Source organism: Lucilia cuprina, chromosome 2 (genome assembly GCF_022045245.1).
Source record: "Lucilia cuprina isolate Lc7/37 chromosome 2, ASM2204524v1, whole genome shotgun sequence".
NCBI lineage: Eukaryota > Metazoa > Arthropoda > Insecta > Diptera > Calliphoridae > Lucilia > Lucilia cuprina.
In genome coordinates this window covers 14,869,281-14,886,379 of record NC_060950.1, presented here as the reverse complement: position 1 = coordinate 14,886,379, position 17,099 = coordinate 14,869,281, and the positions used below count along the sequence as shown (strand labels likewise).

At 30.6% G+C, this 17,099-nt stretch overlaps 3 protein-coding genes across 4 annotated transcripts; 1 reads left to right on the top strand and 2 right to left on the bottom strand.

The window, feature by feature from the left end:
• Positions 1-8,114: 8,114 nt before the first annotated feature.
• On the bottom strand, positions 8,115-12,649 carry LOC111679617 (protein SAND). 2 transcript variants are annotated; one of them, XR_006941648.1, is made up of 5 exons: positions 12,237-12,649; positions 11,647-12,175; positions 9,223-9,576; positions 8,323-9,151; positions 8,115-8,225 (listed from the first exon to the last, which is right to left on the bottom strand). XR_006941648.1 is itself a non-coding variant. In XM_023441200.2 (4 exons), the coding sequence occupies exons 1-4, from the start codon at positions 12,472-12,474 to the stop codon at positions 8,506-8,508; spliced, it is 1,767 nt and encodes a 588-aa protein (XP_023296968.1). In that variant the 5' UTR covers positions 12,475-12,649; the 3' UTR covers positions 8,276-8,505. The 2 variants fall into 2 exon arrangements, 1 of the variants encoding a protein (XP_023296968.1); XM_023441200.2 differs by lacking the exon at positions 8,115-8,225 and having other exon boundaries at positions 8,276-9,151.
• Positions 12,650-13,899: 1,250 nt separating this feature from the next.
• On the top strand, positions 13,900-14,942 carry LOC111679613 (28S ribosomal protein S2, mitochondrial). The gene is made up of 2 exons (XM_023441195.2): positions 13,900-14,044; positions 14,104-14,942. The coding sequence occupies exons 1-2, from the start codon at positions 14,014-14,016 to the stop codon at positions 14,865-14,867; spliced, it is 795 nt and encodes a 264-aa protein (XP_023296963.2). The 5' UTR covers positions 13,900-14,013; the 3' UTR covers positions 14,868-14,942.
• On the bottom strand, positions 14,928-16,830 carry LOC111679611 (putative uncharacterized protein DDB_G0282133). Its single transcript, XM_023441194.2, has one exon. It carries the CDS (start codon positions 16,735-16,737, stop codon positions 15,382-15,384), a length of 1,356 nt encoding a protein of 451 aa, XP_023296962.2. The 5' UTR covers positions 16,738-16,830; the 3' UTR covers positions 14,928-15,381.
• Positions 16,831-17,099: the final 269 nt, after the last annotated feature.

The window sequence follows — 17,099 nt, the reverse complement described above, 5'->3', positions numbered from 1 at the left end:
ACTTCCAACTTTTGACGCGTCGGCAGCTGATCAGGGTTGTATTTTGTTTTGTGTAGAATAAAAATATATTAATATGAAATAAATATCACAACAACAATAAAAGAAAAATGTTACAAATTTAAATAAAAACTTAAAATGTTGTTTTTTTAAACTTTAAAATAAAAAGAAAAATAACGTGTGGTGTGTAACTTGCAGCTTATAAAGCGCGAAAAGTTTAAAAATCGTAAAACGCGTTGCCGCCTCAACGTGTGTTGTGTTCTTCCATCTTAATCGGCCTGACTGTCTTTAATAAAGATTACGATAATGTCAAGCGATTTGTTCTTTAAATCAGACCTGAGATGGTGAAACTTTCCTGAGGGGTACGAAGAGATTTAGATTTCAAATTCTGACATAAATGATGGAATGTGTGAAGTTATCCTAAAACTATATTTATAATACAACAACAACAATCAACATCAGCTGCAATACAGGTCTAAGTTAAGGAACAACATGCGTGGTTCCTTAACTTAGACCTGTATTGCGGCTGATGTTGATCCTTTGTGGAAGTTATATATGTACTTCCCAGAGGTATACTTATCTTAATTTCAATGCATAAATGAAAGAATGTGTAAAATTTTTAAACCCCCAGATTTTTGGATACAATGTAAGATGAGAATTTATATGGAAGTTAGAGTCAAATAGGGTCCAATCCTAGTAACATTAGAAGGAAGATTTAGTTATGTTAAGTTTTAACGCAATGGTGATTAAGCCATTGACAGATAGACAGCTTTTTAACGATTTAGGGCGAGTTTTTCTGATAAAGATAATCTTCATTCTTTGGTTAAACCTGGCTTAATATATGTTTCGTGTTTTTCAGTTATCAGTAAAGTTACTTATTATCTTAGTTTAACTGAGTGTAATTGGCCAATTAAACTCAAGTTATAAGTGAGAAAACACAAGTTTAAGTTTAAGTTTTTGTTCGGAAGAACAAAAACTTAATATTTTGGGTAAATTGCAATTTTCTGATTTGTTTTGTTTTATTTATTATTGTTTTAAATGTTTATTTAACATTTTTCTAAAATTTTCCATTTTACAAAAGTATTGTTTGCAAAAAACAGCTGTTCATTGTTTATGTTTTTGAGTGAATACTTGGCAATACTAACAAAGTTAACTGAGCTTAAATTTAAAACTGAAAAACACAATTATCGGTTAAAATCCGCCTAAATTTGTTCCGAGTTTAATCTAACAGCAAGTTAAGCCTAGTTTAACTGATGAGTAAGAAACCCGCTCTTAGAAAGTAAATCTGAGTTTATCGGTACATGGATTAAGCCATGGACAGACATACATGTCATTATAGACTTCGAAATTAATTCTAAGTTTATCGGTACACTTTAAGGTGAATCTAGGACCAATATTTTAGAAACGTACCCTTACCTTAACTATTTTGGCGCTGGGTATAAAAACTTATTGATTGTTTATAAACAATTTTGCTAATTCTCTTTCTTAAACAAACCAACTAAATAAGTATTAATAATTTATTTGTTTTTTTTTCCATAAATTTACGTATTTCTTTCGAAATTTGTGTAAAAAACAAAAAATAAAGTAAATTATTGTATTATTTATTACCAACAACCTATTTCATTAGTCGTCAGCATTATTGATTACAGGAAATTATAGACAGCTGGATATTTTCTAAGCAAGAAAAACAGTAAAAAACAACAAAATGATATAAAATTATATTGACAAATATATTGATGAATATTTTATACATATAGTTTGCTTTTTTTATAACCTCTTCTTTACTGTTGCCAATTTCTATTGTAGTATTTTAATTAGTTTTGTAGACAGTTTTAATACGAGTATTTTACGCTCAAACCATAATTTGTATACAAAATAAGCAAAAAAAAACCAAAAAGGAAAACTTGCATGTCCTTATTTAAAGCAAATAATATAACAATTCTTTAACTTTCAACTTATTTTAGAACACAATAAAAGTTGTTTGTCTAACGCCATACTAACGTAAACCGGTATTAAGTTTAACAGACGTGAGGTAGTCCAAATATCCAATAAAAACAACATTAATATGTTGAAAAAAAAAAAAAAAACAAAAATGCAAGGAAAATATTAAAACCACCACGATTGATACAAAAGTAACGGACGTCTAAAAAGGATACACATACTACTACTACTCTCTCATTATACACACATATAAGGATGTCGACGTCAACACCGTGTATTTGACATGAAAATAAAACGTCAATGTACTTCCTTATGAAGTTTTCGTTTAATAGAATGATTATGATAAAAAGGAGATACAAACTGAGAGTAGAAAAAGAAGATTTTTCGTGAGAGTAATAAACACAGTTGTTTATTGAAAAAAAAAAAAACAGAATAAGAGAGCTGAAGAGAGAGCTTTTAAAAAGGAAAGGCGCGTAAAAAAAAACGAAAAACTATGAATAAAATTTATTTACAGCTGCGAATACTTAACGTAGACTTTCTTTTTTAAATATATGTATGTATATACAATTTGTCGCACACATATTGTCTGCTTTAGAAGAGGAATCATAAAAAACAACTTTAAATAATGTTGCCAGATATTAAGTTTTTATATGGAAGTTTGAAAACTATGGAACTTAAAATAGAATCAATTAAAACAGATCTTACAACATTGTCAGCAAAATCTTCAGAAAATGTCTAACAATCGTCTGAATTTACAATTTTTCTAATGCAACGTTGTCAAAAAAGTATTACCGACAACATTGGAAGACTAAATTTGTAAATTTACACTGTTATTAAAAATTTTGTGCACATTTTACTGCCAACCTTGTAAGATCTAACAACCGTGTATATATAGTATCAGTGATTTCTTAATGTAAGTACAATCTCAAATTTTAGATTTTTATTTTAACCAATGGGAAGTGAATTCTGAATTTTAGTCATATCTTCCTAAGAATATATTGTTTTCTCACCCATTATGACGAGCTGAATCCAAATCTAGCCTCTTGGAGTTATCGTAATCTAAAGTTTAGAATTAAAACATAACAGATGATAAAATTGGGTGATAAATTTTGCGATTTTGCAACTTTTGTCGTCAATGTTTCACAACAGTCTTATGTTTATCGAATAAAACTTTATAAGTGAAAACCGGAAGAAATTTCCTTTAATATTTTGATAAAATATTGATAAGAAGTCAATTCCCACTTTGGACGCAGTAACTTCTCTAGCATCATATCATAAAAATATAAACTTAGAAAACTACCGGGTCAATAATGCGCTGCTCTACATGGAAGCTAAAGCTGAGTCTGCTGCAAGTTTTTATGTGCTTGGAACTAAAATCAGATTTCGGTCGTGTAAATTGTTGTAGTCATATGTGTAAGCTCGTACTTGCTTTCTCTGAGAAAGCTTCTCGTCTATATAATCGATAGAGATCCTTTTGTGGAAGCTTTTAAATTATATCACGTTTTTTTAATTTAGCTTCTCTAGACTAGCCGCGGATCCAGCTCGAGTGTCTACGGCGGTGAAACTTTTGTTTTTTCACTTATTTTCTTTTTCCTCATTTTTATAATTTGTATGAAAATATTTCGGTTTCTTTTTTTAAATTTCCCTTCCCCCGGTGGATCCGCGCCTGCTGCAGACCGTTCCATTTTCTAGCCTAAAGTTGGAATAGAGTACAACAAATATGAGCTATCTATCTGTCATTAACGCAATTTTCGACAATAGCTGTCTTTTGTATTCGATCGACCCAAGCGTGTAGCAGAAGATCACCATGGATTTTAGTTCCTTTATTTATAATTAATGAACTTAATTATATTACTTTAACTGGTATCAATGTTAATGCAATTTCCAACCATAAGTGATCGCTACCGAGTCTTACACCATTAGACACAAGAATGGCGAATATTTTATGTGAACACCTGCTTTGACGGCCTTATTTCACGGAATGAAGAACTCATGTGGAAATTTTTATAAATGACTTAACCGGTTTATGTACAAAAACTTTGCTGAAATACTCGAGCTATCTAATCTCTTGCCATAGTAGCCCCGTTGCTGAATGACAGGCAGCATAATCTCAAAACCAATGCACATCCGACTAGGAAAAAGCAATCACTTTTTTTAAGTCAATAGGGAGACCAACCCCAACATCAGAAGAAATCAATCTTCCGGATATACCGGAGGGTAAATGGTCACCATGATGTCATTAATGATATTTAAAATGCAATCCCCATCATCTAATGACCCATTCCAATGCATTCCTTATCCTCTTTAAGCCTGCGTAACCACACTACTGAGGTGGTCCTATTGTTTCGGCAACAGCACCTAGAGACATATTTGGTAGTCCAAAATACCTAAGAAAATCGATCAGGATTTCTCTTTTATGAACCGATCTATGTTGCAAAGGATGTAGGAATTTCCAAAGTCAACTGAACCCAATAATTGCTCCAACAATTAGTCGCGTAGCATGAATCAATATATCCTATTGGGATGGCAACAGCAGCGAAATACTAAATCAGTATTAATCTCCAATATATTGAGTCTTTCCTGATCTTTCAGCAATTTTCCATTTCCATAATTAAAAAGATCACTCACTACACCACCTGTAAGAAATAACGATCGGGTTCAGGAATCCAAACATGTCCGAAGAGTGAATTATCCAATTCATTAGTCCTTAAACTAAAATTCTCTCCCCACGATTTTGAGTATTAAACCGCAACTAGCTAACCGTAGTACCAGATTTTCTGAAGCTCTGGTAAGACATCATTCCAAAGCGAATCCGCGGATACAGTTGACATCACCAGCTAATAGTCCCGGTATAATAGAGATATTGATAGCACCCCTTTACCCCCGGATAGCAATAACACCAAGGTAAAGATTTCAACAAGGTTACATGTCCCAGGAAAAGCAAGCAAGCGTCATTCGTGGAATCCAACATTCAACAAAAACCAGCAATACTATACGAACTGTAGGCCAACATCAAACATGAAGATCCCAGTGGCTTAATAAATCCGTAACTTTTTAAATTTCCTATTGACTAAATAGATTTCATAGTGTCTCATATATGCCCAAAAACTGTTTTTTTTATTAACTTCATGACACGTTTTCTGGAAAACCTGACGAAAAAGTAATGTATAGAGACCAAATATATTTAGAAAAATATACATTGGTCTCTTGGTTTCGCAAAAGAACTCTGAATATATATATATAACATATCATAACATATAATATAACATATCTTCTAAAAATCCACTTCTATTAAATAATAGATTACGTCTACAATCACCCATATCGCCCCTATTGAAGTGAAATTTTTTGTTCTCTTCAAAATTTCATTCCCCTAAAAGGGAAAGTGAACATTTTGTGAAGAATTCATTCACAATAGTTGTTTTTGTATGCAACAGCTGTTCAATGTTTACAAAATTCCATCAACAAATTTCACAACAGAAGAATTGTTTTAACGGCAAAAAGTTAGTGAAAGAAAAAAGTGTAAAGGGAACATATTTCACGTGAAATTTTGATTCTCGATAAGAGTGAATGTATTCTAGACTTGACCTATTGGAATTTTTTAAACTCTCAAATCTGGCAACACTATCACAAAATAAAAAACAAAAAACCAACGAACATAAAAAACGACAGATACATGCAGACATTTCACTAATTCTTCAGTGTTTGACCTGTAAATGTATGTGTGTCAGAACGTATATGTATGTAAAGGTAAGTAAAATTAAGGATAAAATCCTTAACTATCCTACATTCTTTTCAATTTAATAAAATAGTTCCTATTAATTATTACAAAATAATTATTTTTTAAAATTATATTTACAAAAAAGCTTCTTTTTTTAAATTTACACGATTTAAAAAAATACTCACCTACACTCACACATACATGTACACCACATACTACTATTTTTTGGTAAAACACCCAAAAATGTTTGTCGTCGTCGTCTTCGTCGCGGTTGTTAAAACTGCGTGGTTTTTACCGAAAAAAAATGAAACTTTTTTTCTTCTTACAAATATTTTTCTCCTGGTACACAATTTTATTTTCAAACACTTTCACTTGCTTTTTTATGATTTATTATAGGCTTTTCTTAAAAAAAATGCTGTAAATTTCCTTTATATATTTATTAATTAAATAAATTAAATTTTTTTCACTCTTTAAATATATTTTTTTAATGGAAAATTTTTGTAATTAATCTGCTAAATTTTATATAGATATTTATGGATATATATATAATTTTTTTCTTCTTTTTTGCTAATTTCCATCGCACATTCTTTAACTTTTAATATTTTATTGTCGTGTACTTTGTTTTAAGTTGATAACAACCATATTGTGGTATATCCTGAACTCAACTGACATTACAGTGAGTACACATACATTGTTAAAACATTTCAGTTATTTATAGTAGTCGTGAAAAAGACAAAAAATAAAGCTCAACGAACAAGGAGGGAGAGCTTTTTAGTTTGACATTAAGCAGAGCTGTTTGAAAAGGTAGTAAGTTAAGCAGGGATGATAGATAATTGAGAGGCGGTTTTAATATGTTTCTCTTTTTGTTAGCTTTCTTCGTATACATTTTTAGTTAAAATTTGATTTTATTGAAGGGAGCTGCTGTGAGCTCCTTCAAATCATAAATACCTTATGCCCTATGTTGCCTATTAAAGTATTATATTGAGATGTTGATATTGTTGTGCGATTGTAGACTAGGCTATAGACTAGACTATAGAGTAGACTATAGAGTAGACTATAGACTAGACTATAGACTAGACTATAGACTAGACTATAGACTAGACTATAGACTAGACTATAGACTAGACTATAGACTAGACTATAGACTAGACTATAGACTAGACTATAGACTAGACTATAGACTAGACTATAGACTAGACTATAGACTAGACTATAGACTAGACTATAGACTAGACTATAGACTACACTGTAGACTAGACTATAGACTACACTGTAGACTACACTATAGACTAGACTATAGACTACACTATAGACTAGACTATAGACTACACTATAGTCTGGACTATAGACTATACTTACATCAGCACGTCTTATTTATCTCTCTATCTTATGTCCGTTTTGTAATTCCCCTAACTTCCGTTTAATCGAATGGCTAAATAATGGGCATTAGACTATGAATTGTTCAGTCTTAAGAACATGCTTTATCGCTCAACATAACATGACTAAACCATCGTATGTTGAACCATCCGATGTTTGGCTTGAAAGATCAACTTTTAGAAGTTTTATTAGAATAGACGCTACAGAACTAACTAGATACGAAGAATTTTCGGCTCTTGGCAAAATATCAATATACACTAAGGGCGGGTTTCTTACTACTCAGTAGATGAACTTGAAATGATGATTGAGTTTTTCAGTTATAGTTTTAAGATTAGTTATCTTTGTTAGTATTGCCAACTTTTCAGTCAAAAACATAAATAATGAACAGCTGTTTTTGTTGATTCTTATAACTGGCCAATAACTCAGTTAAACTAAGATAATAAAGGCGGGTTTCTTACTACTCAGTTAAACTAGGCTTAACTAATATTAAACTCGTAACAAATTTAGGAGGACTTTAACCGATGATTGTGTTTTTCAGTTATGGATTAAAGTTCAGTTAACTTTGTTAGTATTGCCAACTTTTCACTCAAAAACATAAACAATGAACAGCCGTTTTTTTTTTTTTTGCAAATAATACTTTTGTAAAATACAAAATTTTGGAAAACTTTTGAGAAAACCAATCAGAAAATTTAAATTTACTTAAAATATTAAGTTGTTGTTCTTTCGAAATGATTTTTTATTGTTTTTGTAAATTGTGTTTTTTTTTACCTATAACTTAAGTTTAATTGGCCAATAACACTCAGTTAAACTAATATAATAAGTAACGTAACTGCTTACTGAAAAACACAAAACATATATTAAACTAGATTTAAACAAAGAATGTAAAACCTGTCCCATGTAGATTTACCCATTACTGAAAAGAAATATATTAAACCAGGTTAAACCAAAGAATGAAGATTATCTTTATCAGAAAAATCCGCCCTAATTTAACCATTTGGCTTATAGATAAATGATTATAAATTACTAAAATTCGTATAAGACAAAATCTATCTACATTTATTAGTTTAGTAGCAACAATTAATTACCTGTTTTATCTGCAAACATGCTCGTTCTTTTGCTATTAAAAACTCTCAAAGTTTAAACTTGTGGTTTCTTGAATAATTCTTTTTTGTTTTTGATTTCTTGAAATCTATTAACAATATGTAAGAAATTATAACATTTTAATAATTATATACATTTTATTTAAAATACACAATTTTTTGCATACACTCAGGGACGACACTCACTTTGTTGTTTTTTTTTTTTGTACACAATTCCATAGTGCAAGGATCACACAGCAGCAAATCGATTTTATTAGCTGAGTAGATTTAATTGTGTTTAATTGTTAACATTGAAGAATACTTAAAGTTGTTGAAATTGCTTTTCTTGTTGTTGTTGTATGTATATATTTCAAATTTCAAACATCATCATCAAAATGTTGGATGAGTACGTATAAAATAGGTATCATATTCCTTATCAATCCATTTAATTAATTTATCAACATTTTTAATGACAGTACTTTTCTTTGTTAAAGGTTCAAAAATGGCATAAAGTTCATAGGTAGCCGTGGACCAGGCCAATATAACTTCACTACTTTTTGCTTCAAATATTAATTTCAAAGGTCTCGCTGTATGATGTACTCTTTCCATTAGATCACAGTAAATACCCTCTAAACGTTCAAATTCCATCAGCGATGTATAGGGTGGTACTAATTCTGAACATAGTACTTGAGCAGTTGATTTAGGTTTATAAATGAAATGCCTCAATTCAGGAATGCCAATATTTTGAGCATTTAATTGATATTTAAGATTTGTTATATGCTGCACCGATTCGTTGATATTTTCCAAACATTGAGAACGTTTCATTTTTTCTGTAATGGATTTCTTAGCACTCGATAGGGTAAAGAAATCATCACGATCGACAGTGAGCAATAGTAAACAGGCTGGACATTCATCATCTAGATACGAAACATGAGCATGCAAATAACCATTCATATCGAATTTGGGCAAACAAATAGGTGTCCAATTTTCAGAGGTTTTAAATGATTCCGTACTATCGATTAAATTAAAAATTAATCTGAAAGCGTTAAATATTACAAATTAGAAAAAATATAAATTTTGTTTAAATATTTCAACTATCACACTTACCTTAAATCCGATTGATGTATTGAATACTTTTTCATGCGTACCAAACATATTAAACGATTCTTTGCTATTAATATGGCAAATACTAAATTCTTAATTTTACCACAATTATCCTTTATAGCACTCACTATACTGGAACGTATCGACGGCTGCATGGGTAGACATCTTATTGAATTGGTTAGAAATGTAAACACATTATTTGTTACTTTTTTATTGCTACTGTCGTTCAACAACAGATTATTTATTAAACGTTCGCTACCCTCTAGTAGACGGCGTAAATCGAAATTTTTACGATGTTGGAAAATTTTCGTTAATTGGGTGAATGTAAGCGTAGATAGAATTTGATTGTGAACATCGCTGAAAAATTGGAATTAGGAAATTTTTGTTTTAAATTTCTGTTATTTTACAATTTCAACTTAAAAAAAATTCATTTTATTTTAATTATTAAGGGCGGATTTCTTACTACTCAGTTAAACTAGGCTTAACTTGCTGTTAGATTAAACTGGAAACAATTTTAGGCGGTCTTTAACCGATGATTGTGTTTTTCAGTTATGGATTTAAGTTCAGTTAAGTTTGTTAGTATTGCCAACTTTTCACTCAAAAACATAAACAATGAACAACTGTTTATTGCAAATAATACTTTCTTAGAAACTAAAAATTTTGGAAAAATGTTAAATAAACATTTGAAAAGCTTCTAAACAATAACATTTTAATATTTAGGGCGGGTTTCTTACACATCAGTTAAACTAGGCTTAACTTGCTGTTAGATTAAACTCGGAACAAATTTAGACGGACTTTAACCGATGTTTGTATTTTTCAGTTTTAGATTTAAGCTCAGTTAACTTTGTTAGTATTGCCAACTTTTCACTCAAAAACATAAACAAAGAACAGCTGTTTTTTGCAAACAATACTTTTGTAAAATGGAAAATTTTGGAAAAATGTTAAATAAACATTTAAAATAATAATTAATGAAACAAAACAAATCAGAAAATTGCAATTTACTTAAAATATTATGATTTTGTTCTTCCGAAATCATTGTTTTATTATTTTTGTTAATTGTGTTTTCTCACTTATAACTTGAGTTTAATTGGCCAATTACACACAGTTAAACTAAGATAATAAGTAACTTTACTGATAACTGAAAAACACGAAACATATATTAAAGCAGATATAACCAAAGAATGAAGATTTATCAGAAGAACTCGCCCTAAGGGAGGGTTTCTTACTGCTCAGCTAAACTAGGCTTAACTTGCTGTTAGATTAAACTCAGAACAAATTTAGGCGGTCTTTAACCGATGATTGTGTTTTTCAGTTGTGGATTTAAGGTCAGTTAACTTTGTTAGTACCATCGCCCCTTTATCATTCAATTAAGAACTCAGTTGGCAATTTTTGTACATTGCCTTTGACCGGTCAATCCACTGCGGTAAATCTGATATGAACATAGAAACATGAAATTAAGTATGTAGAGTCGGAATTAGGTGATAACCGGAAAAAATGGACTTTTTGGTACTTTTTCGTTCTGCAAAAGGTACTTTTTGAATTTTTTACAATATTGAATCTAGAAACATGAAATTAAGCATGTTGCGCCCGAAGTAAATGATGGGAAAGAGGAGTTTTTGATACCGATCGTGACCATGGTGAAGGGTATATAAGATTCGGCACAGACGAATATAGAACTCTCACTTGTTTGAAATTAAAACGATATTTAGATATATTTACAAGAAATAAAGTTTACTGGATTACTAAATTATAAGCCAAATACCTTTCTAAAGCAATAATTATAATAAACTTCTGTTTGTTTGAATTGCAAAATACCTTAGCTGAATAGATTTTTTTGAAGCTGAAAGAATATTTCAATATATTTTGAAGCAATTAAGTTTGCTGAATTATAAAATTATTAGCTGAATAGCATTAAAATGTAATTACTATATTAAACTTCCGTGCTTTTAAAAGTTTTATACAAAAACGTTTAGCTGAATAGCTTTTTATTATAGCTGAATTATGTTTTCTTAACATTAACTTTTAAATATTTGTTTAACAAAAAAAACTTCTTTGCTGAATAGCAAAATACCTTAGCTGAATTGAGTTTTTTTTTTTTTGAAGTTAAAGCAATACTTAATTATATATTTAAGTAATTTTGTTAGCTGAATTAAGAAATTGTTAGCTGAATATCTTTCTAAAGGGATAATTATGATAAACTTATTTCTGTTTTACCACTTTTATACAAAAACGTGTAGCTGAATAGCTTATTATCACAGCTAAATTATATTTTCTTCCCTTAAACTATTTAGTATATAATTGATTTGTTTTTCTTTTTTTTCAAATAATGCTTTTAAGCAACGTGTTATTCAGATGTTCGGCTAAACACTGCATTTTTTAATAAGAATAGGAATATATAAGCTAAATTAATCTAAAATCTATACTCACTTTAATTGCATTTGCAATTGCGCAACACTCATATTTGTCCTTGAGGCGGCAACAAATATTAAATGGCTTTTAATCATAAACACAAACTGTATGCCACGGGCATGTATGGACGTTAAAACATCTTGAGTATTTTCCACAAAACTCACTAGAGCCTGTATAATACCAAATAGTATTGCCAATTTATCTTCGCTACCATGTAGAGAGTAAATGGGTTTACCAGCCTCACTCAATATGAAAATATGTTTTTTATGGCCACGCCATATGGGATCCTGTATTAGAGCACTATCGGCACTACTCAAGGAATTTGTGTTTGTTAAAGCGTTATTGGTATCATTTTTTATGTTTTGTTCCGGTGATACCTCTAAAACCGAGTCTTTTGAAAGTTCCGGTGTGGTAAAGGAATCGCTTTCGGAAATCGATTCTAAAGCTCGTGAATCATTGCTAGTGTTGTTTGTATGTAGTTCTTGTTTTTCCAAAGGTTCGACTTCAGCTAGTGTTTGCATTTTATCTAAAGCATTTGTTTTAAGTTCTGTACAAGGAATAATTCAATTAATATGTTATAATTTTTAACTTTTATGTGATCAACTAACCTTCTTGTTTCAACTTTTCCCTGTCTATAAGTTCCTGTACACTTCGTCCGCATTTAGCACAGCAGAATTCTTCTGTAAACTTTCCCTCTTTAGTTATTCGCGTCACTTCTATTTCGGCTAAGCTCTTGAAAACACAACATGTATCACTATCATCATTACTTTCTGCATCATAAAACTCCGCGTTCGATGATGAATTCGATGCAATTGTGGGTGTCTCAAAATGATTGCTGCTGGCCATGATATTTTCACCTTTTTCCTTCTGCCCAGTTTGTTTTTTTTCAAAAATTTATTAAATTTGTTTAATCTAGTCTAATCATAATTTGTTTGTTTCAAATTTGCTTTGTTTTAATGCAACAATTTAATAAATTTTATTCTAAATGACACAAAAATAAAAATGAAAATCTTTTTTTGTTTGTAATTTAGTAGAAATTGTGTCAAAAATCCTTTTAACTACATGGCAGCATTATCATAACTCAGCTGTTCGTGTTAGAACAGAGTTGTCATATTTAAAGATGCCAGAGGTATGTTAAGCGAAGAAAAATCGCTAAAGTGTATTAATTTACTTCTGTTTTAGTTAAATTGTAGATAGGGTTCTACAGTTAAAACGAAAAGTCGACTTTTTGTATTTAGTTAAAAGTCGACTTTTTGCGTTTAGTTAAAAGTCGACGTTTTGACTTTTTTCATTATATGAAAAGTCGATTTTTCGACTATATGTATTTTATAAATAATCGACTTTTTTCGACCTTTTCCGACTTTTCCCGACTATTTTTCGACTTTTCGGCTTTTTTCGACCATTTTCCGAATTTTCGACTTTTTGACTTTTTGACTTTTTTCGACTTTTCGACTTTTTTCACAGACGATAGTCGAGTTATCGATTTTTTTGGAACAAAATAGTCGATTTCGACTTTTTGACCTTTTTCGACAAAAAGTGGATTGTTCGATTATTTGAAAGTCGATTTATAGAACTCTAATTTTAGATTAGGAGTAGGGTTCTATAAATCGACTTTCGAACAATCGACTTTTTGTCGAAAAGTCGATAACTCGACTATCGCCTGTGAAAAAAGTCGAAAACTCGACTTTGGAAATATAAGTCGAAAAATCGAAAAAAGTCGGAAAAAGTCAAAATAGTCGAAAAAAGTCGGAAAGTCGAAAATCGGAAATTCGTTATATTTGCCGTTATATCTTATTATTACTAACCCCGTGTCTATATTAGACAAATATTAATTATGCTAAACGTCAAATTGTTATCATGATAACAAATTAGCAGGTACAGACGGCATTTATTAGCGTTATAACCTCGTTATAACAGTGTTGTCTAAACAATTGTTTAGACAACGTTGTCTTGATAATAAACGTTATTTTACCGTAAAATTTGTGTATAATTTTGTTTTTGTGCTATTAAAATTCATTTTAAACATAAGTTTTAGTGAAATTAGTGTTTATTTACAAAATTTGCATTTAATTTTAATCGTTTTTATTAAATATAGCATTATTTCAATAAAATTATCTGTGGGTTGTCGTGATAAAATCGGCATTTTGTAACCCCTATGCATGCCAATAAACAAAAAACTGACAATTTTTCAGTCGACGTTTTGTCAAGTATCGTAAGAAATATTTGTCTAATATAGACATGGGGTAAACACGTTCTCAATTCATTAACAAATGTTTTGACAACTTTACATTCCTTTTTGTAAATACATGTGGCAACATTTAAAATGTCAATTGAATAATTCCTCCGACTGGTGATAAAATTGTGTAAAAAGTGAAATAAAAATTAATGAAAATGTTAACACAATCACTAAGAAATGGTAAATTATTAATTAAACTAGAATTTAATCTTAGTAACTCAGCTAATATCCCTTAAAAGTTTGTAGATTACCAGTGTTACACCAACTACGTGCACAATCAACGGCCACCGCTGCTGTAGCCAGCGAAACAACACAACCTGAAATTGAAGATATTGCGGCGATTGAACAACGTATATTGAAACATCCCGACTACTTTCAGGTTCACAATTTATTCACAGTACGCGATCTGTTCAATGCCCGTGTACATTATGGCCACAAGGAGGGTTCCTTAGATGATCGCATGCGTCCCTATATCTATGGCAGTCGTTTGGGTCATTTAATTTTCGACTTAGATAAAACAGCCGCTCATTTGCGTGATGCCTTGAATATTACTGCTCATATTGCCTTTAGAGATGGTATTATTTGCTTCTTCAATCGTAATGCCTTAAATGCTCATTTGGTTGAGAAGAAAGCCATGGAAGCGGGTGAATTTTCGCATACAAGATTCTGGCGTGGTGGTATATTTACAAATGCCAATGTGCAATTTGGAGCTGTAACGCGTTTACCAGATTTGTGCATTTTTCTTAACACACAAAATAATGTTTTAAATCAACATATGGCCGTGAGAGATGCCGCCAAAATGGCCATACCCACGGTGGGCATAGTAGATTCGAATTGTAATCCAAATTTAATAACCTATCCAGTACCTGGTAATGATGATTCACCTGCAGCCGTGGAACTATATTGTGACCTTTTTAAGGCAGCAATTTTAAGAGGTAAACAGAAACGTCGTGAAATTTTGGGAGAGACGTCGGTCCAAAAAGAGGCTGCTAGAAAGCATTAAAGTTTTTGTTAAATTTTTGTAAAAAAAATGTTAAAGATTAAAATTAAAGATAGTCAAAAATTTGTTTCTCTTAAATTATACATTTTATTGGTTCTAATGAAAAATATTTTGTTTTTAATACGATTAAAATTGATTGGAGTGTCATGAAGTTCATTGTCATCCGTCCAAGGAAAATTGCCGCAGAATTGAAGACCTTCTTGTTATTAACTATTTGATAACATTAAGAATAGTGCTCGACATTGCACCATGAGGGAATTTGAAAAAAATGGAAAACAATCTGAATTTTGTTATTGTGATTTATTCTCCAAAATAACAAATACAAAATCCAAAAAAAAAATTATCAATTCCAAGTATCCTAATTAGCCTTATTTCAAAAGGCACACCTTAACCTGATAGGATACTGTCGTTGTATTGGTGCAAATTTCGCATTTTATATCCATAGACATTATGACATTGTTCTTTATGCCTCCCCTTTCTCTTGCAAGTTGATTTAATAATTACTTTCTTATAATATTTAATCCATGCTAAATGTTGTCGTCGGACGCTCTAGCATACCACCCGAAACGAAACCCTTAAAACCACCATAACCACCCAAAATTTTTCTACCCGCTTCGTGGTCGCCAAAATTGCCTGTATTTTGCACGGGTGGTTTAAAGTACATATCTCGGGAAGGATTTTTCTTCAAAACATATAGTTCGCCCATTTCATTGGAACTATCATCAGCTTTAACATAATTGCCGTATTTTTCAGTTAAATGTTTTTTATGATTTGCCATAATCTCTCGAGCATTGGCTAAACGTAATAATTGTCTTTCCTCCAACTCCGCCACCGGTATTTTACCCAGACGCTGTACCACACGTTTGGCATTGTAAAATTCACGATTTTTAAAAGGTTTCATAGCCTCTCTATATTCTTTCCATTGTTGTTTTTTCTCCTCTTTACTAATTTCAAGATTCTCTTCGGGTATTTTTGGTTTAGGTATAAATGGTTTGCCATCTTGTTTTGCCTTAGGATTGGCTATATATACTTTAGGTTCATTATTTACAACTACATTAGATCCTTGCCCATTATTTTTGGTTTTATCGGATTTTTTATTATCTCCAGCTGATTTTTTGGATTTTTTCTTCTTTTTATCATCTTTAGTGTAACGACTACGATCGAATTCTTTTAATAATTCATTGGCTTTCTGTTCATTTTTAAAGGGATTATGACTGGGTGGCAAAGGTTTTTGCATCATATCCCTTTGACGATAAATGCCATCGGAGGCGAAAAAATTGTCTGGTAAATCAACGTTGGGTCCATTTAATCTATTAGGACTGTTAAGTAACTTATTATTACCACCAAGAGTGTTGGGACTATTAAAGTTAGAGTTGTTGTTATTTTTCAAGTTGGGTCCATTATAGTTATTAAAACCAAATCCATTGTTATTATTAAAACCATTATTGGAGATTCCAAAACAATTATTATTATTATTATTACCACTTATACCAAAATTATCATTAAAATTGTTATTATTCATACGATTGTTGTTGAAATTATTCATGCCAAAAAAATTATTTGGTGGCATAATACCGGGCAGACGTTGATTAGTGTTAAAGAAATTTCCAACTCCCTGACCATTGAAATTTCTTGCGCTATTATTAAAGACATTTCGATCACTATTTCTATTATCTTTGCTAATATTATTGTTATTAGTTTTATTAACATTTTTACTTTTTGCATTTTGTGTTTTTTCTTGAGGTTTATTCTGGCTTTCCTTTAAACTTTTCCAGTCTTTAAATGACAAAGGTTTTTTATCGCTAACGGTCTGTTCCTTGTCGCCAGCTTCATTGTTTCGCTGATTATTTTCCTGGTTAGAATCGCTGGACATTTTTATTAATTATTAATTGAAATTTATTGAAATAATTCTTATATTTTTTTCTATATGTGTATAATATACACAGTTGTAAAAAGAAAACAAAATACAATGAAGTTGGCTGCAGTTGTCAATTAAAAACCCAGGGATGGGTGTATAAATTAATATGTAAATAACTTTTTTCGAAAAAAGCTCGAAATCAACTATTTTGTCGATATAATATCGAAAATTAAACAATATTCAATTTAGATTACTTTAAGTAATTTACTAAATATTTTATTCAAAAAAATATTTATACTAAACCTGTTATAATTACAAAAATATAGTGCCAAGTTATTGAAATTTTCCCCATTGCATAGCTGTAACGGATGGGTAAA

What these genes read in the sequence shown, in the direction of transcription:
- LOC111679617 (XM_023441200.2), bottom strand. Translation starts at nt 12,474, where the DNA reads ATGGCCAGCAGCAATCATTTTGAGACACCCACAATTGCATCGAATTCA. An exon ending in CAATTGCAAATGCAATTAAA is followed by an intron (nt 9,577 to 11,646) that starts GTGAGTATAGAT and finishes CCAATTTTTCAG; the next exon opens with CGATGTTCACAATCAAATTC. An exon ending in ATACATCAATCGGATTTAAG is followed by an intron (nt 9,152 to 9,222) that starts GTAAGTGTGATA and finishes TAACGCTTTCAG; the next exon opens with ATTAATTTTTAATTTAATCG.
- LOC111679613 (XM_023441195.2), top strand. Translation starts at nt 14,014, where the DNA reads ATGAAAATGTTAACACAATCACTAAGAAATG. An exon ending in AACACAATCACTAAGAAATG is followed by an intron (nt 14,045 to 14,103) that starts GTAAATTATTAA and finishes ATCCCTTAAAAG; the next exon opens with TTTGTAGATTACCAGTGTTA.
- LOC111679611 (XM_023441194.2), bottom strand. Translation starts at nt 16,737, where the DNA reads ATGTCCAGCGATTCTAACCAGGAAAATAATCAGCGAAACAATGAAGCT.